Source organism: Rhamphochromis longiceps, linkage group LG14 (assembly GCF_057381845.1).
Source record: "Rhamphochromis longiceps isolate RC_006_pf linkage group LG14, R_longiceps_female_GT1.1, whole genome shotgun sequence".
Lineage (NCBI taxonomy): Eukaryota > Metazoa > Chordata > Actinopteri > Cichliformes > Cichlidae > Rhamphochromis > Rhamphochromis longiceps.
In genome coordinates, this window is record NC_140570.1 from 38,283,576 (window position 1) to 38,307,004 (window position 23,429).

The window sequence follows — 23,429 nt, forward strand, 5'->3', positions numbered from 1 at the left end:
AATCATCTTAAGAGTCTTAAAATATATATATTTAATTAGCTGTTAATGTACCTCAGCAGCTCATCCGAGTAAGTACGGGGCTGTGTGGGGAAACACTGAGTAACCAACAGCTTATTTCTCACTTGAAAAATGTTGACCAACATTGGTTGCATTAACGAGCGTGCAATCAGTTTTGTTTTTCTCTTCACACCACAGAACCTGCAGAGTGTAACTGTAACAATGACTGAAAAAAGACAACCTGAAACCAGCTGAAGCCTGTTAGAGGAAGTTATTGGTCAGAGAAGAGAAATAATATGTGTGAGAACCAAACTTCACCTTCCTGCTTTTAGAGCTCTTGGTAATGAACTTCAAACACAATTATGCCATCACAGTTATCTCACACTTCAGTTTTATTTCTTTTTTTGACACATGTGAAATGAGTAAGCTCTAAACTCTGTGACAAGACAGTTACTCAGTGCTGGGTTATTTTAATCATTAAGGCAGAAAAAAAAAATACAAAGCAGTCAGCTCCCTCCATCAGCTACAATCAGACAATCGAGCAATAAAGCAGAGGTCGTGGCAGGATAACCGCCCGGGACGTTGAGCAAACGGGGAGCAGAGCGATGAGCAAAGAAGGGAAATGATGGTGTGTGTGAGGAAAGTCTGCAGACGCTTGATGTCAGAGTGTAATCTGTGCATGTGTGGTATGAGAAGCATGGCATTTCCACACCTATAAATCTTCATAGTTAGCATTTTTATGTTGCTCGTGTGCTGCTGATCTCATCCAAAGACAACTCAGTGACGGCAGCCTTCACCTAAACACACACAAACACACCTCAGACGGGCAACGAACAGAAACGCAAAAATTTCTTCTAGCAACAGAAGAAAATATTAAAAGGTGAATCATGTAGCTCGACAGAGATGAAGGACGAATAAAGGAACGTGTGTGTGTGTGTGTGTGTGTGTGTGTGTGTGTGTGTGTGTGTGTGTGTGTGTGTGTGTGAGAGAGAGAGTGAGAATGTGGCCAAACAGGAGTTTGAGGCCAGCCCAGTTGCCCAGCAGCAGACAGCATTGTCACACTAAAATGCTCTTCCTGCCCCTCCTCCTGCTCACTACATGCTGTGCGCTTTTACCTTATAAGGAAACGCATTTAACTGCCTGTCACCACGACAATGGTGATGTAAGAGGGCAGCAAGGTGCACCCCCCGCCGACACTCACAGGCAAAGAATGGACCTGCATGAAGAGATTTAAAATAAATGATATCACACACAGGCGTGCACTTTCCATTTGCAGCTACCTGTGTGTGTGTGTGTGTGTGTGTGTGTGTGTGTGTGTGTGTGTGTGTGTGTGTGTGTACGACTGCAGGAATGTGAAACATGGAGCCACAGTCCACCTTCTTGTCTCCTCCCTTTGCTTCCTAAGAAGCAACAGAAACAAACAGAAGATAACGAGCAGAAAGACGGGCGCTTAAAGCCGCGGGACGAGAACGAGTTTGGTTGGAGACGTTAAAAAGTTTGCTCCCAACATCCTACCAGTGACAGCAGGCCTGGGTCAACGAGCATGGGTGGCTAAGGGAGTGCACACATGTCCTTAAATAGCCTCGACTCCCACGAACGTTCCTGAGTTTAATATTTAACTTCTTGTTCACTTTTTTTGCTCCTCTGTTAGTTTCAATAAACCTCATCATGAAGAAACACTGAGCTTAGAAAGGAGATATCTGACTAATATGGCAGCCAACGGAACAAAAGAAAAAGCTGGTTACTCGTTAACAAAACAAGGAACACACTCACACTGTCAAACCTGAGCACAATCTAAAGGAAGCGATTAAACACTGTCCTCACAAACATCTGTTAATCAAAGCTAACGTGACAGTGTGTGTGTCATTAGCACCGCTAGAAGCAGTGGCCCTTGTTTCTTGGGAGGCTGATGTTCACACAGCTGTGGGAAATGTGATGATGTGTGGCGGCTGAATGCAAACTTTAAATGTGTCGTGGGCTGTGTTAATCTATGGCATCCAGTCAATCAGTGGCCGACATCACTCTAATCAATGACAGTTCTTTGTCTTCTTTCTACAGCGGCGCAGAGTCGACGCTCTGGTGTGGTTAAATCACTAACGCCATCTCACTGACGCTGATAGAGTTCAGCTGTGTTACTGCAGCAGGCAGGAAAAAGGATGTGACAGCTACTGATAACTTAATAACTTTAGCACTAACAAAGGAAGTGACGGTACCAAAGATGCAGGAAATACTGGAGCTGAAACCAACACATGGATCATTTGCTGTAAGAGCCATTTAGTGTTTATGTGAGGTGATATATAGTAAACTGAACTCTGACCAAACTGAAACCAAACAGAACAGCTCAAAGTTATAAAAGTCAGCGTGTTATAAAAGAGACCAAGAATGGAAACGTAGATTTGGGAGGCTGTTCTATAAGAAAAACCAAAATAAAACAGGAAATTCATTTTAATAAATTCAGAAAGAGTTAAATAAAAATCAGATCTCAAAATGTTCAACATGAAATGAGTTATTTTTATGCACCGTCCCCACAGACTGTAGGAACTTCCTGATGCTGAGCTCAGAGGGTCCAAACCTGCACCCAGAGCAGCACATTGTTTGTTCCTCCGAGTTTCCGCTTGTTGATGACCCTACAAGCCACCCACACACACACACACCCACACGGTCCCGCTCAGTCACACATTCCTGAGCTCACCCTGCCCTTTATAGCTTTGTGAATCACCAGCACTGTGACTCTGACACACACACACACACACACACACACACACACACACACACACACTAAGCTGATCCTGAAGCAAATCAGCATGTAAATGGACATTACTGTAAGGAGCCTTTGATCAGAAACACGTGCTTTAACTCGCACATTAAACAAATATGTCCGTCTGCCTTCTTTCATCTGCCTCCGAGTGATGCTGAAAACGAGTCTGTGCATCTGTTGCTTCTGGGCTCAGCTGCTGTATTATCAGGCCGCTCTAACAGCTCCCAGAAAAGCCTTCAGCTGAGCGTCAAAGGTGCTAACAGGGACTAGAAGGAGCGGCCATATTGCTTCCACAGCAATACAAAAACCCGAACGATCAGGCTCCTTCATGAGGTGACCTGAAACATCCCACAGTTCTGCTCCAAGGGTTTGATTTTGCTATAAAAATAAAACTATACACACAATTTAATTCGATCAGTCTCCACGTCAGACACAGAGGCAGCTTAAGAGACAACTGTGTGTGCAACCAGCAGTTAACTTGATAATTACCTATATTAACCGATTCATTTAAATCTAGAAACTATTGTGAGAGAAAGTTCGGCTCCTCCTTCTCTGGATTTATGTCTTTGCCCAGTTCAACATCTTGTAAACCCAAAATGGTTGCACAGTGGTGATCATGAATCCACACACACTCCTCCCACACTAACCTAAAACCTTAAGTTGATTTAATGCAGTGATCCTCATGCCCCAGATACACTCGTGAGGCTGAGCTCTTAAAAAACACACCAGCACACAGTAGACGCAGCACCCCCCTCTGAGCCCCTCAGGGTGCAGGGCTCAGTCAAGGCAGCTACCACTGTGCACAGGTCGGGTCTGTTGGGAGGGGGCTCCGAAAACTCAATGTAATCCTTTTAAAATGACTTTCATATTACAGCATCCCCCACTTGTCCTGCAGCTATGGAGCAGCCAGGATGTGCAGACAGTGAATCAGTGACAGTCTGATCCTCTCGACCACTTTCTCTGTCTGCAGACAAAAGCTGCTTGATTAGAACTGTGTACAAAATCAACACTCACTCATTCAAATTAGGATTATGTTGTATGCAAAAATCAGACGCCTCTTTTAAAACAAACTCAGTTTTTACAAAACGCATTTGAGTCAAATCTGTTAACAGTGGATTATTCTGTGGAGCCGGACACGAGCGACAACCTTCTGAGAAATGAATGATGTGCCAGAAACTGCAGTTCCTCTACTGTCCACTTGAGTCAGTCCCCACAGACTCCCGTATTAAAACTTTACAGTGAAAATAAACACATTTACAGCCTGCTACAACAACCCGGTTTGGTTTCTATGGAGACCATCTTCCTAACAACAGCTGTTTAACTAGAATTAAAACTAAAAGATTATTATGGGTGTAGTTGCTTTGACTGAGAGGTGGTGCTGATAAGGCTGCTGGACATCTGCTAGGCTTCATCTTGGCAACTTCAAAGCACTGAACTGGAGCTCCGGGCTGTGTTTGTGGTGCTGGAGCCTTTGGAAACATGCAATGAAACAAACGATACGAAACGATTTGGTGACTGAAGTTCTATGATTTAAATTTTATGCAGCACAAATGTCTGTGGATGCAGCTTTCCAGCATTAGCTGATAATCTAAATGTGATCACGTCTGGCTTTATCAACACATACGCTGCTGAAAATCACAGCACCAAAAGATAAATAATAAAAAAAAACAAAATCACAGTTCAAACCGACGACTACGCCCATCTTTCATATAGCCTCCATGGCCAGATCCTTCAGTTACACAGACATTCAAACTGTAACATCTCTTTAGCCTGTGGGGAAAATAGTATTTAACACAGCGTTCATATCAAAGCTCCGAGCAGGATGCTCCGATGGTGCTGCACGTCCAAGCTGCCTGGGATGAAAACGCTAGAAGAGCCAGATGCTGAACTTCCTCTTGAACGTTTGCACCTCAGCTGTGTTAGCGTTTATCTGGTTTCCTCCGCTTCACTTGTAAGAACTAAGCCTTGCGTCTCTCTGTGGCTTCTCAGATTTGAACGACCTTTGACACAGATCAAAAATAATCACATCTAAATTTTTGTACTTATGGGCGGCTGCAGCTGAAATCACAATTTACTCTTAATGTTGCCATATTTCATGGATTTTTTAGGTCTGCAACACATTTATTTGTACAGTAATGAAGTCTGAGTGTGTGGGAGGCTGAAGGTGAGAAAGCTGTTTGTAAGATGATGTAAGATTTTTATACTCGAGGTTTTTTTTAGCCTTCGTGCCCCCTTTGGGAGTGAGATGCTGCTGGTGCAGACTAAGTGGCATCACAGCTGCTGATAAGCTAGTTTCTTTAAAACCTGTTATAAAATTCAATAAAGAAATCCTGATACATACTTTGGTCATGCAGCTTACCACGGTCGCCATATTAGCACCACAGCTCTGCTTAAGGGCTGTTGCTAAGCAACACAAGAGTACAGCATCTTATTTTTAGAAGGTTTAAAACGCATCTCAGGACCTGATGTCCAAAGAAAAACTATTCTGCTCTTTAAATATCTGCACTTCTGTCCTCCTGTCGTTTTACAAAGCAGAACATCTGGAAATTTGCACCGCTCCATGTTTGCATGGCTGCCAGACTGAAAGTAAAAATAACGCTTCAGCTTCAGAAAGGCGCTAAAATGTCAGCAGAGAAGCTGTGATACTGCGGTCGTGAGTTCAGCAGGAAATGCTGCGGCTTAAGAATCGAGCCCTCGTGTCTCCACAGCTCTCACACACACACACCAGATATAAAGCTATGCCACTATGAAGCTACTCCAGAGTATCCTGATGTGTGTTAACTGCACGTGCATGCTGCTGTGTGCTCCCACAGCACTGTGACTCAGAGGAGAGCCAACAGAGGGATCTTTGTTAACTGGGGGGGAACGGTAGCTAAAATAATCCCCTGCAGGCCAGCTTTGATTGGATCAGACAGGATAGTAAGCTCGTGGCCGATGGCGCAGAGGACTTCCCTGACCCACATTGAGACCAGCGGCGAGTGGCGTGACTGTGCACTGCAGCAGCTGGATTCATATGTTAACTGACAGCTGAAAATACTTTAAGAACAAAGTGATGAGAAAAAGACGGCCCCCTGCTGATTTAGCGTCGCTCTAACTACTTAATTGCTTCTGTTTTCTGTATGTAATAATTGTAAGCGTGCATGAAGACAAGTGTGCGTTATTCACAAACGTTTAACGCTGCTAATGTGACAGCTCAGATAAAAACTGGAGGCCAATTATTCCCTGTTGTGTGCTTCCATTCAGCGTACAGTCGGCCTGATCTGCAGGCATTCCCTCCGCTCTTTGCCCGCCATCTGGTCCATTAACGCAGGGGTGACACACAGACACAGTATCTGTCTGTCTCTCTGGCCTGACTCAGAGGACTCGTCTGACTGTTTGCGTGTGCAGTGACTTTATATTTAAAAACCACACAAACCTCAGAGCCTTCCTTCCCCTTTATTCACTACTACGACTCCCGAGAAGTGAACTCGGAGCTGCAGTTCAATCGTCTTTGCTCTTTACAGCTGAGGCCTTTACATCGATAACTGCATTTTTAAGTTCAATGAACAGATTATTTCTCCATGCTTATGCTATTAAAAGGAAACTTGGACTCTAGAGTAGCTTTGCATGATTCACAGATCAAAATAATCCTCATTTAGAACTCCAGTCTGAAACGAGGCATCTTAACTCCTTGTCTTTCAAGCAGGCTTCTTTCTGATTGGCTGTCCATCATAAAAAGGTTTAAACAGCAGGTGGGTGGGGTTTTAAGACTGCCTGAGATGACCATATAAGGATTTTCTGCAGTCTGTGACATCAGATGAAACTGACTGAAGTCTCACTATTTAATACGAGCATCGTCACCACAGAAACTGAGGAAAAAGACAATTTCTGAGCACATGTTGGGTCATATCTGACTGAAAAAAAATAATATTTCTTTCCAAAAATCATCTTTATTAAGTTGCAGCAGAAAAAGTAAAGAAGATTAACCGTTTCCCACTTTTCAGTTCAGACCCTGAGGCCCAAAGCAGCAGCATGTTTGGAGCCTCGACTTCTCAGCTGCATAAACTGACAATGAACCTGCAGTAGATGTTTATCAGCCATCTGTCTTTAGCTCTCTGCATTTCGCTGCCTGCGAGTCTAAATCCAGTCTTACACTAACAGGCTGACATAATCCTTTAAAATACATGATTTCCTGCTTCCATCTTCACTTCTGCTCCTGTTCTCTGCAGAACAATCAGGAACCAATTTAAAGTCTTCATTTCAGTTAAACCCCACTGCACAGACCACTTTTGTTCATTCCATTCATCCAAAGCTTTAGCCTCAGATTCTCGGCGGGACCCTCCTCATGAACAGGCTGAAGCTACGATCAGGCCCCGGGCTGGTCTTGAAGATGCCTGAGCAAAAGCATACCCCCACACTGCCCACTGCTACAATCACATCGATGCAAAATAACACATTTAGAAGAGCCATTGGCCAAAAGGCCTAAAAATAGCAGCAATGTCTCTCCTTTTGTCTGATTCTGTTGCCTTAACGACACTGGCTAAGACAGAAGGGGAAAAAAGAGAAATAAATTCAGAGAATCACAGTGCAGAGGAAAAGTGCTGCGCGGGATTATCAGGGGAACCGAGCACCCGCGCTTTAAATGAGCACACCACAACCTGAAGGCCAGGCACAATCAGTAAATATTTAATGCGCCTTTTATGTGCCCTGAAACCAACACAGGCTCCACTGATACCCCGCTGAAAGGTTTCTGCTTCAGGTGTACAAGCAGTCCCAAATTTACCTTAAAATTCTGCGCCAAGCATAACAATGGCCTGACAGTCATTTCCATGTGCCTGTCTAATCGCTATGCATTCGCTACAATGAGAAATTAAAAACGCTATATGGATGCTTTACGTGAGTCTGGGTGGACTGGCATGGCGGTTTGTCAGAATTAGCAGCAGAAAAATGATACTGATCCCAGCAGAGTCAACTCTTTGTACATTTCTTGGAAAGCAAGACACTTCTGTGTGTGTGTGTGTGTGTGTGTGTCCCCGTCCCTGCAGGGTTCTCCTCTTCACCTCTTCGCCCAGTGTCCCAGTTTGAAAGCTGTTAAATAAAACAACAGGAGCTCTCGGAGGAAATCGGAGACAAGCGCGCAGGAAACAAACACGCGCATGCACAATTAGATTGAATCATGCTCTGTTTGCCTCATCGTCACTCCTCTTACTGAGTTTTTAAAGTCATAGATCGAGGCACTGGTCTCGACACCACAACAAAGACTAACCGATGTCTGCAGAGCTTCATCGGGTGATTCCCCATCAGGGTCGAGTTCGGTTCAGAGTTTCCACAAAAAAAAAAGGCAACAAATACAAGAAAACATCCATCATTCAGTTCACTCATCACTGATTAGGATGCCTCAGGTGTATTAATGACTCTGCAAAAATATGTAACTTTTTTACCATTTCATTTTTTCATGTTTGACAATCTACTCTCTACAACTAACCAGGCTAGTGCCGAGCCTTCCTTGTGCTTCTATAATGGGACTCTAACAGAGCGTGGTGCAGGTGTGCCATGTCACTAAGATCAACGTCTAGCCCACAATCTCTCAGGTAGCCGAGCAGCACTGACCGATGTTGGCGAGGACAACAAAGGTTTAAATCAAAGTAAACAAAATTTCCCAGCTGCCCATCTCATCCAGCTTAACCGTGCTTAGTTTCTTAGTTTAAATCTCTGGATGCTTTATTGTCATTCATGTCCAGGTGACAGCAGCGGTTTCTTTAAAGCCGGTCTAATTGTGTCAGAGCTCTGCAGCCGTCAGACTGTGAGGCAGTGGAAACTCCAAATCCAGCTAAACATGCTATCCAGATGTGTGTCTAAGACCCAGATGTAGCGCGAGGCTTTACCATCCCAGCTCGCGTTCTGTTACTACACTAGTACTGTGTGTGTTTGTGTGCGTTTTCTTATCTCGCTCACACACCCAGACCGGAGGGAGAATAACCTGTTTAGGTGTGGCTAAACATTCAGCTCTCCATCAGGTATTATTCTACAGAACAAAAATATTATTGGAAGACCCGTTTTCTCTTTAAGGTTATGACCTGAAAGCAGCAAAGATGATCAGCTGTGCACAGCTGCTCTAGTTCAAGTCCCCATGAAATCCATCCGAGCGTAAACAAAGGTGATTGGAGCAGTTTAAAACGTATTTGTTAGCATTCTGTCTCATTTAAAACACCCTCGTTCATATTCGTTCAACCTAAATCACAGCCAATCTGGACTATCATGTGCCTATTAATCCCTCTCCCCACCTATCTGTCAGATTTGGGTATAAGCTTGTCATCGGAGCCTGGATGTAATCTCTGAGCGGGCAACAGCAGCTGCAAACAGATGTTGCCATACGACCACACGGGCCTCCAGGAGACGACCTGAAAAATACAAATTTAACCCATTTCCATACAAACATTTCGGACAATTTCAGGAGAATCTGGCTCGCATACTCTGCATAGTTTTCCCTTCTCACATGCAGTGAACAGCAGGAAATAATCTGCTTTAAACAGTCACATTACTGTCTGTGAAGGTTCTGTGTTCTGTGAAGTCACATTACTGGAAACTCTCCACCCAGCTCAGGTGAGTGAACACGAAGGAAGGCACCCAGTCGTTGACTTTCTGTACTGGGACCTAACCTCTGCTCTGACATTTGCACTTCCACGGGCACCTCAGTCAAGAAATGTGTAGAAAAGTTCAGAGCTGCAGTGCAAGTGCGAAAACTGCTTCAGCCAACACTTATGTCTGCAAGTGCTGACACGCTGAGGTCTGATCTGCACCGAAATATCACCCATTTCACAAGAATCACACCTACTCTTTAAAAACAACCTGCTAATTTGAGTCACGGGCAGGTGAGCGACACAGATCTCACCAATAAACAGACAAATAAAAAGAAGGCTGTTTTTTAGCTGATGACGCATCTGTAGAGTCCCTGCAATGTCAGGTTTGCTGAAATAAACTAATAGGAAGAAAAAGGAGGAAGCTTTTAAAGCATATTTGTTTAGTTCTGCAATTCTTTGCACTGACAAAGCAACACCAACCGTATACACATGCATTGTTTCACACTGAAAATGGCACCTTAAAAGTGCCTCTTAAGACACATCCAACTATAGCCTCCAACGTAAGAAACAAAACCACGCGTCGGCCGCTCCGTGGCTGCAGACGGCAGTCTGAAATAGCAACAGTGAGAACAAGGTTTTGCTTCATGCTCCTCAATTTCTTTTATCAAATTTTCATCAAATTCCGACTCTCTCGCTCCCTCACCGGTGCAGGATGATGGCAGAGCTCTGAAGTGCTGTTTCCAAAAATAAAGAGGCTGCAGAGCACTGTGCAGCCTCGCAGATACGGCAGCGTATGACTGCTTCCTGCACTCTGCAGCCATGGAGACAGGCGAGAGATGCTGGAGCAAGGGCAGGTATTGGAAGATACGTTTTCAGGGTCACCCAGCACCAACTAACTTGATCCTGCTGCTGTTTTGGTGATGCATGTTTGGTTTTTTATTATTAACTGCTGGCTTGACTGCAGATTTTGTCTGATGCCGAATCTCAATCAGGCGCATTCAGAGGTGATGCGAGCTAAGATTACTGTGGTCTTGAACACAGATGCAGTGTTTGAGGAACTTTTTCCAACACCACACTGTTCTCGGTTTGTTCCTCAGTTCATGCCCCCGGTTCCTGAACGCACCATGCAGAGCCGCTGTGCAGTGGGGGCGAGCACATCAGGAACTAGTGTTTAACTGTGCAGTGTTTACCAGCAGCCTCAAACAGACGAGCCCACAGCTATGGGGCTCTGCTGGTAATGGGGGGGGGGGGGAACCTCACTTTTTAACTGCTCCCAACCCCCTGCACCAAGACCCACAATATAATGACGCCCCCACCCTTCACACACACACACACACCTAAACACACATTCCTTTCTTCTGCTGCTTTCCTCCAAACAACCCCCCCCCCCCCCCCCCACCGGGTCTGCATTAGAACACACACATTGAAACAGAGGAAAGGCACATCCAGTGTTACTCTGTGCAAAACTTATGACATGAGGAGTGACGACCCTAAACCAAGGATCCGCTCAACATGAACCCCATTCATCAAAAATCATCAATTAATTGTTGCAGAATTGTTATTTGTACAAAAAGAACACGACTCATTTTGGTCGTGTCCCACCGTCAAATCACCGTCATCGACTGCAGATGATGAAATTAAGTGGGTTATGTGCATCTACATCAAGTTCATCAGACTGCAGAGAAAAAGGAGGAGCACCACCAGCTGTAGTCCAAGATGGTGGAGTCTGAGTTCATCCACAGGACTGGAGACTTGAGATCGATTATCTTCAACAGTTTGGTTCACTAACAAAATGCAAGTTAAAAATCTAATTAAATCCACAGCCCTAATCAAAGTACTTCCCCAAAACAAATGTTCCAACTGGGTAGTATTTAATAATTCCACCGTTTACACGCCCACAAGCTCAGTGATCTCCACCACTGAGGCTTTTCAGCTCCACTCTTTACTCAAATGAACTTTAGTCTTGCGAAATGAAACATTTAAGAGTGTTTTAACTAGACACCAACTGTCAGAAGCTAAATGAGCACAGGTCACATCGCAAGACAGTTGACATTTCTAGCACACATTTGGTTTGGGTTTCAGAAAGTCACACCCCGATCACAGCCTGAAGTTTCCATTAACTGATTCATTTAAAAAGGAAGAAAACGATAGTAGCACCCAAAGCTGAGGGGGGCTCGTCAAATACAGAACTGAAACAGCAAGGCTGAAATCTGCAGAGGTTTTGCATGTGCTCTTGATAAGTGGCTAAACAGCACCTCACAGCTATCAGATTGTAGTGTAGAGAAAACTTTACCATGATGCAAAGCATTAGATTCGATTAGATGTCAATAGAAATATTGGACCTTGAACTGCTAACAGCTTAACACAACGGAAAGTGGATAAAAGAACTTGCAGAGAACCAGTGCGTTCCCCTCAAATCCCATTGTAAAGGATGCACTTAAGGGGGTCCTAAGCTCCGAGTTAAAGACCATCAACATGCAAACTGGCAGGAAACCAAACGGAAATTCTTAGTCTCCATTGTTGCCAATTTCAATTCATCACTGGGAAATGCTATTTACTAATCCTCATAACTATGCGCAATAGCCAAGAAGCAAGCTTGTGAACAGCCACAATTAGTAAGAGATCCGAGGTTATGTCAGCCAGAAACTGAACCCGGGGATTTGTGGTCTCCACGACATTCAGACAAACTCGAGTCCCGAAACACAAAGACTGTGGGAGGCAAACGGACCGTAAAGAGATCTCTTTGTAAGACAGACACATTAGGCTCCACCGCCTCTACACACAGGCCTACAGCTGACCAACATCAATAGCAGCCCTGGGCTTCACGGGTGCTATGATCTCACAGCTGATTGGATGATGTGACGGCCAATGACTGATCTGCACTTTGAACTTGACTGCTGCTCCAATGAAGTTAAAACAGTTTCTACAAAAAATATTTTTTGGCGCCATGACTTCCGCCACATCGTAACTGCCTTCAACCCCACCCCACCGAACCCCCACCCCCTCGAGCAAGTACCCTTTGCCCCCAAGGAAAGTTCTCTTTTCCACCACACCGACCACATCTGCAATCCACCCCCCCCCCCCCCCAAATCCCAGGCAAAAACAGGCCACCCCGCCCCCCTTTAGTCCAAAACCCCCTCCCACTGGCCTAACAGGCTATAACAGGCCACCAAAGGAATGTTTCCCCCTGCGTGCTCTCTCACCGCCGCCAATGGCAGAACAGAGAGGAAGACAAAGGGGGAAACGGAGAGGGGTACATTCCTCGCTGCTCGCTCTGACTGTCTGCGTGACTGACTGGTTTGTTGTTCAGGTTCACAAGCTGATTCTGGGTCACGGTCAGCTGTGGCACAGGCCTTTCCCACAGCTGACCTGGAAGCAGCTGGTAGCAAGAGAATAACTGAAAACTGCATTTCCATCACCTCCCATCGAAAAGGTCAACTGGATGTACGATTAAAACAAGAGGGCACAAATTTACAGCCTCAACTAATCCATCTGCTTCAAGCACACGGAGCACTGAAACTACACCAGGACCATCACGACGAGGCCTCACTAATCATTATTTTATTGCTACCCACCTTAAGTGCTGCTTACTTTTACAGGCCAATGACTGTTTACGCTTTAAATAAGAAATAAATAAATAAAAAAAAAGATAAAGATGCCCTTTACAAGTCCGCAGAGCTCATAATCTCTTTAAATATTATAACGCGAATGGCAGCAAACTCCAGCCTGCTCTCATTCACAGGGCGTCGAATCCTGACATTTTGTAAAACCTGCTGCTGTTTCACTGATAAGCACAGAGTGGCCTTTGGTGCCACAATGCAAACTGTCATAAAAGGAGGGCGCAAAGGTTACCCTCTCATATAGTTAGTAAGTGCAGTTTTTAACATTCAAGGTTAATGATGATGATGATAATAATAAAAGTTAACCAGGAAACTTTTAATCCCTAAACTTTCCAGGTGACGGGAAGCAAATGTGAAAGCAAACAAACATAAAAAAAGTTGTAAACAACAACTTTCCAACGGGGACATGAACATGGACTCTTCTGATGCACCTACAGCGTGCCGTCTTTAAAAAGACCGCCAACATCTCTCTGGTCCAAAAGCAACGTAGTCATTTGTGAAGACACTGACGCCAAAAGACAGTTTCTATGCGTCTCTCTGCAAAGGGAACGTGTTGCCTAGTTTAAAGATTTTGTCCATTGAATGTGTGTTAACAATGAAATTCCAACAAAAACTGAAGTTCTGTCGGGCGCTGGGGGGGGTGGAACAGCGCCGTTTTAACTAGAGACCAAAACAAGGAAGAGGTTTTGTGCCACCAGAGACAAGCAACCTCACTAACCTGTGTCATCATGTCGAGCAAGATCATCCACTGAAATCTAAAGTCGTAGATTCATAAAACAGGCAGCAAACTATTGTATCAGCTCCTTCACACGTAAAGAAATTAGCTTTTCTACATTTACTGTGAGCAAATACGAGACGTCTAACATCCAAACCAGGCTGGACCTTCTTTGTTTTGTTTTTTGTAATAGTTTCCATTCTTGGCCAAAAAAAAAAAAAATATAACAAAGGATTACTCTCAAGGGACTTCCTGATTAAACAAAAGCTTTAACAAATATTGACAGCTATGAACACTGTCCATATTTATGTTTTCTGCCAATATCCCACAGCTATAATTCAATCAATTCTTCCATGTAAGAAACATAATTGCACCCAGTGTCCAAAAACTTAGACTCGAAGACTGACTGGCCAATAAAATCCCTTCTTCCCTGATACCACACGTACAGCTACAGTGCATCTGTGTCAGATAAGATATTCCGCTCCTGATTGGTTCACTGTGGTTTTATAGTTGGACAGCGTAACCAGCTGCCCACCTCCAACATAGTAACAGAGACGACAACAACACAGTACAGTCTAATTGTTTTGGTTTCGTTTTTACTGCATAAGATCATGGTTTGATTTCAGATCAGAACACTTTCTGATCCCTGACCTACTTGATGGCACAGGGATAGCTCAGTAGGTAAGAGTGGTGACCCCATGATCGGAAGGTCGGGGGTTCGAATCCACTGAACGGCTACCCTGAGGTACCGTCCCTACACACTGATCCCCGGGGGCCCAATGGCTGCCCACTGCTTCACTGAGTGAATGGGTTAAATACAGAGAGGAATTTCCCAACAGTATACATAATTATACTTTATAATAAATTGGATCTTATATACACTTGGTTTATTCTGAACTCTGAAAACCCTAAACATGAAAAACACATTTTTGGTGGTGACATCTTATAAAGCAGCTTTAATTGATCTCTACTTGAACACACGAGCTTCCTCCGATATCCGCCACACCCCAGGCCGATGGTTCCTTTTATTGTCTCCATACTGAGACAATGGTCACCATACTAGTGACCACGGCTGTTTAACAAACAGGCTTTTTAGCCAGACTCCTTCAGACATTTTCAGCTCCCTTCATTCCTTTAAATGTTGTTTTGAAGCAGGAAAGCAGCCTGGCAGCCTTTGCATGCAGTGTGGTGCAGGATGCATTGTTCGGTCCATTTGTCCTGACAAAAATGCCACTCACAGTTTGTCCTGAGCCAAAACCGGGCCATCTGAACTTTCTTCTCCTTCTTCCAGCCACACAGTCTCCACAGAAAGCATGCGAAAGTGGGCGGCAAAAGAACAAACTATCATTGTGCCCAGCTGCCCACCTTGCCAGCAATGGAAGAAAACTCAGTGTGCGTTTTGTGTTGTTAATGTGAGCACTTGTGTGTGTGTGGCGGGGGGGGGATGGCTCACTGTAAACAAATTGCACTGCAGAACACATCTGCACCGAAACACATCAACTCTGATTGTAAAGGACTGTTTGTCTAAGAAATAAAAAGCATAATTAACACAGGTATAAAATCACCCCAATGAGCCACCTGACAGGTGGAAATGATTCCCCATCTACTGCCCACAACCCTTCAGTCAGTTACAAAGTCTGCATCCATATCACAATCAGTTCAGTACAAATTGGCTGTGAGATTGAAACGGCTGTCAGTGTAGGAAAATAAGCTCCGATAACCATCAGAGTCGGTGACCACAGCTGATTTACGAGAGGAAACATTTCCCAATCACTGCTCCGAGCTCCTGACAGGAGATGAGGGAAGAAAGGAAACTCTGGCATGTAGGTTTCTTTATTTTTGTCTCTTTGCAAAGAAGAAATCTTCACCTCGGCTCTTTCACTTGAAAAACATTTATCAGCTGCTGTTGTCCTTTTTGTGTGAACTATCCCAAAGCTAGTGGTGGGGCAAGTTTCCATTAACCTCAAAGTAGTATCACTTCGATAAATAAGAACAGCCCCTCTCTGGTGATGCCAAGTACTTTACTACTTTCCTCGTTAGCTCATCCACCCACCTGGCCCTGCCTCCTCCCTGCCACGTGACACAAAAAAGTATGCGCAGCCTAACTGTCGCTGAGGAGCTGGATTTGCATGAGCAGTCTGCCACAGCGGCAATAAAAAAAGCCTTCGGTGGCGTCACTGCGTACTTTGGCGTGTTTGGACGTGCGACCGAGCAGCGAGAAAGACTTAATTGCACGTTTGTCAGGCGAGGAGCTTCGTCTGTAACAAACTGCAATTTACTGGACTTGCGTGGGCTCGGTCCAGCTACTCTGGGGTGTTGAGAAATGTACGAAACGGACAACTACAAGGACAAACGCTGCTTCTGCCAAAGAGCTGAAATGACTCTCACAGGAGTCCTGAAACAAGTTATTCTGGTGCAGCATAAAGCCAAATGTCTTCTTTTCAAGCACCTCCTGCATTCGTTTCTCTTTTCTGGATTACTGAAAAGTTTCAGTGTTTGAGTGTCCTCGTGACTCGATGAGGTAGAGCTGCTCTGTGTCCCCAAAATAAAATAAAAAAAGGCCAAACTAATAAAAACCCAGCTGATTTTCCATTCTTATATCACTCAACACTGTCAATGGGCTGCAGGCAGCTGGATGGAAAATGTTGCTTGTGACACACTGCTCCTGTTTTTGACCTTTCAGACTCCCCCCTCACACACACAGGGAGGACAAGCCATTCCCACACTCATTATAGCCATTTGTCTCGATATGCTTGCGGGAGCCATATCTACATTTTTGAGTAGTAACTGGCACAGTGAGTTTGAATGAATACACCACAGGAATTTGCCCTTGTACCCCTCCCTACCTCCATCACTCTGGCTAAATGTTTGGCAAGGGGACGCGTCCCCAATCAACCAAATACCCATCAGCCTCCACTGCAGGACCCAACCTCAGCACAGGTCTGTACTGCAGGCCTCCGCTCTGTTAATGATTGTAGGAGAGGTTTTCCTTTACAAGAAACTTTGACCCGTGCGATGTGTGGGCAAACACGCAGAGCGCGCACAGAGTCGCCTAACCTCAGGTGGAGGGAGCGTGATGTCGGCGATGACTAAAATGCTGAGCGGCCTAACAGCAATGCAGGAGTCGAGGCTCGGCATGCCGTCACACCAACAAAAAGTATGTCAGTCATCCAGCCAGTCAATGAAAGAGATACTCTTAATCATTCCTCACTTCAAATTATCTTCCATTAGACCGCCTCGCTGCTCCCTTCTGAAGATTTAGAAGGTAAAGCATTTGATGTGGGAGCGGTTTAGTGGTGTGGTAAGAGCACGGGTGCATCACAGGGCGGGGTAATTAATCGGAAAGTATAAAGTGATTAGTTTGTCTGCATTCTTCTTCCCTACAAAGACCTAATTTGGGTTATTTTACACATCAAGTGCATCCGCTGAACTTCTTCACATCTGCTAGTCTGGACGCAGCAGCTGTCACCCTCAACACCTTCTCATCTGAATTATATCCAAGTTTGGGAGGGCAATCGTACATCATTATAAGACTAAGTTTAGGATTAATCATGTTACATAACCAAAATAATTGTATTTTTTCCATACTCAAGCAGCTCTAGTGTAACATCATTTATAACCACTTTGCAGAATATCAAGCAGTTCAAGAATAAAAAAGCTAGCTCAGCCATTGCAGAGGAGGAAGAAGAGAAAGATGAGTGGACAGGAAGGGGACCACGTTTCAGATTATTGAAAAGACTCAAAATGTTCTTATTGGGGTCAGAGTGTTGGTGATCTGTGAAGCTGAATAGCCAGATGCACTCACGGTGCCAACTGAGTGGTTTCATGTTATTTGGCTTCTCCACATTTTTGCTGAAAAATCCTAAAGCTGGTTTAAATCTGCAGCTCAGGAAGTGGGCGTCCAGAGCTGAGAGAACCACTGTCACACCAGAGAGAAGTGCTCTGCTCGTACAGCATTACTGCTGACAGCTCAGCTTTATTTCATTTTAACACCTTAGCACTGTGGCTTGGGATTAAATAACCTCGATCATCACGGGATCTACAAATCACTATGTAATCATTTGTAACCGATCTCAGAATAGCTGCAATGACCAAAGCACTCTGAAGGATAGAAGAGAAAAAGTTAACCGCGAAAGAATTTCAGTTGCCCGCATATCACCCGAAGCATCTCTCGAAATGCTTGAGAATCCTCAACTTGAAATTCTCTGAATATCGGCCTTTAACGCCACAGTATCGGTCGGATCTTCCAACAATTTTATCGGCCTCCAACCAACCACACAAGCAGGCGTGCCAGGGAGGCGAGCCGCCTGCACGAAGCCTTCGTAAAGTCCGCTGTGCGGTTATCGTGAGGCTGAGCTGTCTGCACAATCACAGCGTGGATTTTTCTGCAACAATGTGGCGCCTTGTTTCCACTCAGAGGAGGGGGGAAAAAATCACATCTGAAGGAGTGAAAGCTGCAGCTAATATCACACACACACTCAGGACTTTTCATTCAGTGATTTAGAGAGGAGGAAACCAGCTTATGTGGGGGGGCTTTGCACCGAGGAGTAGAGCTCGGAGGACCCCCGGGCTGAGGAGAGAGAAGGCGAATAGCACTGGGAGTAAATGCGGGGTTTGTGAAGCTACACCGAGGCCCACACTCGGTCTCTGACCTCCCCATCGCATCCTTCCTCCACTGCCATTTTTCTTTCTGCCCGCCTCCTCCGAGCCCGGCTCCACTCGGCCCAGCTGGGCCCCGAGACTTCGGCTGCCTTACCTTCCTCTGCTGCTTCTCCCAGGCCGGGTCCAGCAGCAGATCTCGGTCCCAGTCGTTCTCCTGCTCCATGTACGTTTGCGCCCCGCCGACGGTCGACTGGTTATTGGCAGCGTGATAATCTACCATGTCAGCAAAAGAAACCTGAGTGCGCCACGGAGAAACTGTCACAGGCAAAAATGTACAAACATAAAAAATAAAAATGGGGGGGGGGGAGAGCAAAGACGACCCAAATCAGAGAGGCGGGACGGGGAGGGATAACCGAGCCAGGAAAGAGTCCTTCTTCTCTCGCCGCTTCCAGCCGTGAGTGTTTTTAATGAGATGAATATCCGGTGTGTGCCGCTGCTGCTGTGTGAAGAAAAGCTCTGCTTCTAAACGGTGTGGCTGCTGGGAGGAACCGGCCGCTCCTACACACCGACACCGGCAAGCACGACCCACCGAGAAGACGCACTTCCGGTGAAGCCTTTCAAAATAAATCAGATGCGCGTCACCGTTCCTCTGATTACTTTCTTTAAAATTAATTATACGTTATTACTATTTCCTGTTGCACTGATTGCAAATCAGGGGCGCCACCAATGGGGAAATAGTGGGGGCACTGGCCTCCCCACAAAATTTGTTGGCAAGACCACTCTATGTTGGTAATAATTTCAATACATTTAATAAAGAGGAAGACACCCTACAATGAGTTGAAACGTTACCTTGTTATTAATCCTGCAATTTCATTCATTTGTATTGTGTCACTTTGTATGTCCCCTCACTATTTCCTGTCCTGGGCCACCTTGATATTTTTAGTGGTGCCACCCAAAATTCTGGAGGCGTTCATGTTGCAAATCCCTGTGTTTAAAAGTACTTCATATGCTTTTTGACTGAATTAAAGAGTAATCGTTTTTCTCCGGGGGGTTGTTGTTGTTGTTTAAGTGCACTAGGTAGATTTCCTCTTTCCCTAAAAGTCTAGTTATTCTTTTTAAATTAGTCTGTTAAGTCTGTGAAGGTTCTCACTCATCCAGGTCTTGGTAATCTGTGAAGCTTAGAAGGAAGAGCGACCGGACATCTTTAAGATTCTTTTCATTTCACCTCTCATTCCAGAAGCTTCATCAGTTCTAAGACCAAATGGTGAAGAGTCCCAGCTATATAAGCCCTAGTGGGAGTTGTCTCTTAAGAGAGTCGTCGACTCACTATTGAAGTCCAGTCGCTTTTCTTTCCAAGCTCCTTAGATTATTCCAGTTAACCAAAACAGCTTTTTTCTCCTATTTTTTGTAAGAATTCACTTTTAGTGTGCACCTTGCTCTAAACTTTTTCATTTGTAAATATAAAACACAGTTAAGTTATTTTTAAAGTTTTGAGTCAATTGAAAGTAATGAATGTGTTACTTGAAGATTCTGCGATCTTGTCTGTGAAGGTTTTCAGTCATCCAGGTCATCGTAGTCAAAGGAGCTTGCAAAGAAAAACGTCTGGACTTCTTTAAGTTACTTGAAGACGTTGCACCTCTCATCCGAGAAGCTTCTTCAGTTCTAAGGGCCAAATGGTGGAGAGTCCCAGATTTAAACCCAGTGGGAGTAACCCCCCACAGAGGGACAAAAGGACCCCCGATGATCCTCTAATCGCCTGAGCCAAGGTGTGAAACTGGGTGTGGGTCCCAATCAGCCAGAGTTTCGGGTGAGTTCATTGTGAAACCTGGCCCCACCTTATCATGCGAATTCCTGAGATCAGATGGCCCAGGATGTGATCTTGTAAATTTTGGAGATTTTCTTTGCTGAAAACTGTCAGGCCACTTTGGGACTTAAGGGTGCTAAAATGTATTTGCTGTGTTTAAAATGACTTAAAAACCTTCCAAGATTAGCTCAAGCTATTAAGATAATGTGAAGAAACAACTGCTATGACTTTATTTCATAAACATCTTTGTTTTGTGTTTTTGATATTAAAGGAAGTTGGTATAAGCTAGGCTACACATTAGTGTAATACAAATTGATACCACTAGGGGTGCAGAAAGTCAGCGTGACCTTTATTTAAGCAGGTAAGTCAAGTTTTGTTGTTAACAGACACTAAATCAGCACAGAAGCCAGAAATGTTTATATTTCAAATTAAGTTTCATTTGGCTTCACATTTATGCTGTAAAAAGCTCTCGATTTTGTTTTCCAAACAGGTTTAACTTCAATTTTTGAAGTGGTATATGTCAATAAAACCCCAAACCCTGTGAACTGTGTGTAACTGAGAAAACACATATAAATAGGGAATCTTACCAAAAACAGAAAAAAAAGTCTCACCTACTTTCCACTGGTAGTGAAGTATTACAGTAGTACAATCCCGTTAATGCAGGTAGAAAAACCCTCCAGTGTTCATTCAAACTTTTACAGCTAGAGATTAATTTAAATGGAATCTAAATAAAGTCCAAAAGCCAGCGTGATCTTTCTTTCTATAGCTATTTTATTTTATTTTGAAAGTACCATCGCCGGTTTCCCGCTATGAATCTGCAGAGACCTGACACACTTGTCCTCCAATAGGCCAAGACAACTTTCATGAATATTCAATACAGCATTTGAACGTGAGCTGCTGAAACAATGAAGCTTTATAAATTTGAAATATCCGAAGTATTTACAAGCGAAAGCAAAAAAAAAAAACAGATCCTCGCCATGATGGGATCTGTGACTGATGGTCCTTTATCACGACTGCTTCGCCCACATTTCGGATTCACAATATAAATTTAGACACTTTAAATTATTGGGTTTTGGGTGGGGTTTTTTTGTTTTGTTTGTTTGTTTGTTTGTTTGTTTGTTTGTTTTTTAAGAGCAGGAATAAGTGTGTGATTGTATTTGGATCACACAATCAAAATCAACAGGGTCACCACAGTCAGGACATTGCATTTTATTTGATTTTATTTAGAAGCCAAACTCATGCTCATGATACAGAATCCATCATTTCACAATCATACTGGGGGCTATGGGCACCCCTGGGGGTCCAGGGCTGTCACAGGTTCCCCTCAGGTGACTCCTACTGACTTTTACAACTGTAATTCAAATAAGTAATATTGTCCTGGCAATATATCACTGGGATCACAACCAAGCTCGGTGTAATGATACTGTTAGCAGTAACTTTGGGTATTCTTAGTATCAGAAGTAATTAGCATGACTGATGAGAACTCTGATGATACTGACGACTGCAACTGTCCCACATATGAGAAAGTATGTTACACTATTATATTATTGTTATTCCAAAAGTCTTTGATCCATAAAAAAGTAAATATTTCATTTTAGTCCTAAACTTCTGATCCACATATTTGGTCAGAAAGAATCAGAACACAAGGAAAAATAGAGATCTGCCTGTACAGGCCTCTCTGCAGGCTTGATGTCATCAGTGTGCCTGCTCAGCGGACAGATATTAAAGGTCTCGGATGACAGTGGCGATGCTGAAAACAGTGTTTGTGTTCTGAAGTCGCTGCTGTGATTGCAGCTGATGCAGAACTGCATCAGATTTAGGAGCTGGAATGAACAAAGTTTTAAAGAGCAGCGTAGAAGAAATCCTGTGACTCTGAGGTGGGCAAAGATCCACAAAAAAGCCTCACTCAAGATATGAACCTGATTAGTTTCAACATGGCATAGGGGTCTGTTGTGTCTCTGTGCTATCTTTGCACTCTTCACCTTCATTGTTCAGATTTAAGGAAATGTGGAGTCACAGACAAAACACTGGCTATCAGGTCAGCTGGTGTGAGCTTCCTGCAGCTTCCAAAAAGCTAATTTTCAGTCTGGCTGAAAGCAAAAAAACAGGAACGAGCTGTCTGGGATGGACACGTTGGAACGGTTGTTAGAGATCACTGCTGGGGAATGGTGGCCAGCTGGCCTAATCACCGGAATATTCATCAGCGCCTGATGGTTCATTCATTTATAGGTGGCCCTTGTATTTTGGAGAGCTCACACTTGTTGTGCAGCAGGAAGACACAGTAGACTGAAACAAGCTGTAATAATCCGTTAAATTAATAACATGGACAGACAACATAATGCTGCCTGGCCAGAGGATTCTTACTTGGAGACCAAGAAGGAATACTGCTATACAAGCCTATTGCTTATAAATGTAGTAAATTATGAAGCAATGACAGACGTCACAGCTTCCTCTGATAAAGAAACAGCTCAGAAAATGAAAGCAAATCTTTTGCTGCTGATTCTTGTGCAGCTTGTGATCATAAAGTGGTCATGATCCAACCCATCTGTGAAGCACTGACCCAGAAGACTGGCATCATAAAACAGGAAAGCCTGAGCTGCGGTATCATCGCCTCCATCTGGCAGGAGGCGGTTCAGGCTGTTTTCAGGGTGGCTGTCCTGCCTGCAGGAGCCACCTACAGAAGTAGGTCACGCTCAGGCTGTCCTTCTTGATTAGTGTCACAGCGGTCCAGAGCAGCACGTACAGCAGAGACCGCAGCGGGACAATGCTCCACCTCTGATGTTTTCATGTGGGGCATTATGGTGCTGCTCACAGCTCAGTGCTGCAAGTACAGTCTGCGTCTTCAGTCATCATCAGCAGGCCACTTGTGAAGTCCCGGATAGCCGGTGAGGCTAACGCATGAGTTGATGATGTAATGCTCTGCACATTCCCTGCTTGTGTATCTTCCAATAATATTTCTTTTGTCGTGTAAATATACAAATACTGACAACATTTTGCATTCAAATCTCAGTGAAACAGTTCAGATGCCAACTATCAAACATGAGCTATAGAAAAATAAAATTCATTTGTTTCCCCTCCATCTTTTCCAGAGAGATGTGCTGCATCTTGGGAAGCTGAGCCAAGACAGAGAATGCACTGCTTATTTAAATACACTTAAGGCGCCTGAGAACTTCGGTGATTCATGAAGATATAAACTTGTACCTGTCACTTTCTACATCTATTATATTGCACTTCACTGCATTTCTCTGACAGATTTAATTGCTGCTTACATTTAACAGTCATATTCCATAATAGCACTCCTGTCTAGGGAATAAAATCACACATTTTGAATATGAATGTTTCTGAAGGATAAATGAAAGTATTAAATGTTTCC

The 23,429-nt window shown here is 44.2% G+C and overlaps 1 protein-coding gene across 4 annotated transcripts in view; it reads right to left on the bottom strand.

Moving 5' to 3' along the window:
- Positions 1–18,844, bottom strand: part of LOC146654691 (alpha-actinin-4-like) — a 56,473-nt gene extending 37,629 nt beyond the window's left edge. For 2 of the 4 annotated variants that reach the window (XM_085380841.1, XM_085380842.1), the window contains exon 1: positions 18,407–18,842. In XM_085380841.1, the coding sequence (XP_085236967.1) occupies positions 18,407–18,532 (126 nt within the window). In that variant the 5' untranslated portion in view covers positions 18,533–18,842. Of the gene's footprint in view, positions 1–18,406 lie in introns of all 4 variants that reach the window. The other 2 variants (XM_085380844.1, XM_085380843.1) reach the window with 2 other exon arrangements.
- Positions 18,845–23,429: the final 4,585 nt, after the last annotated feature.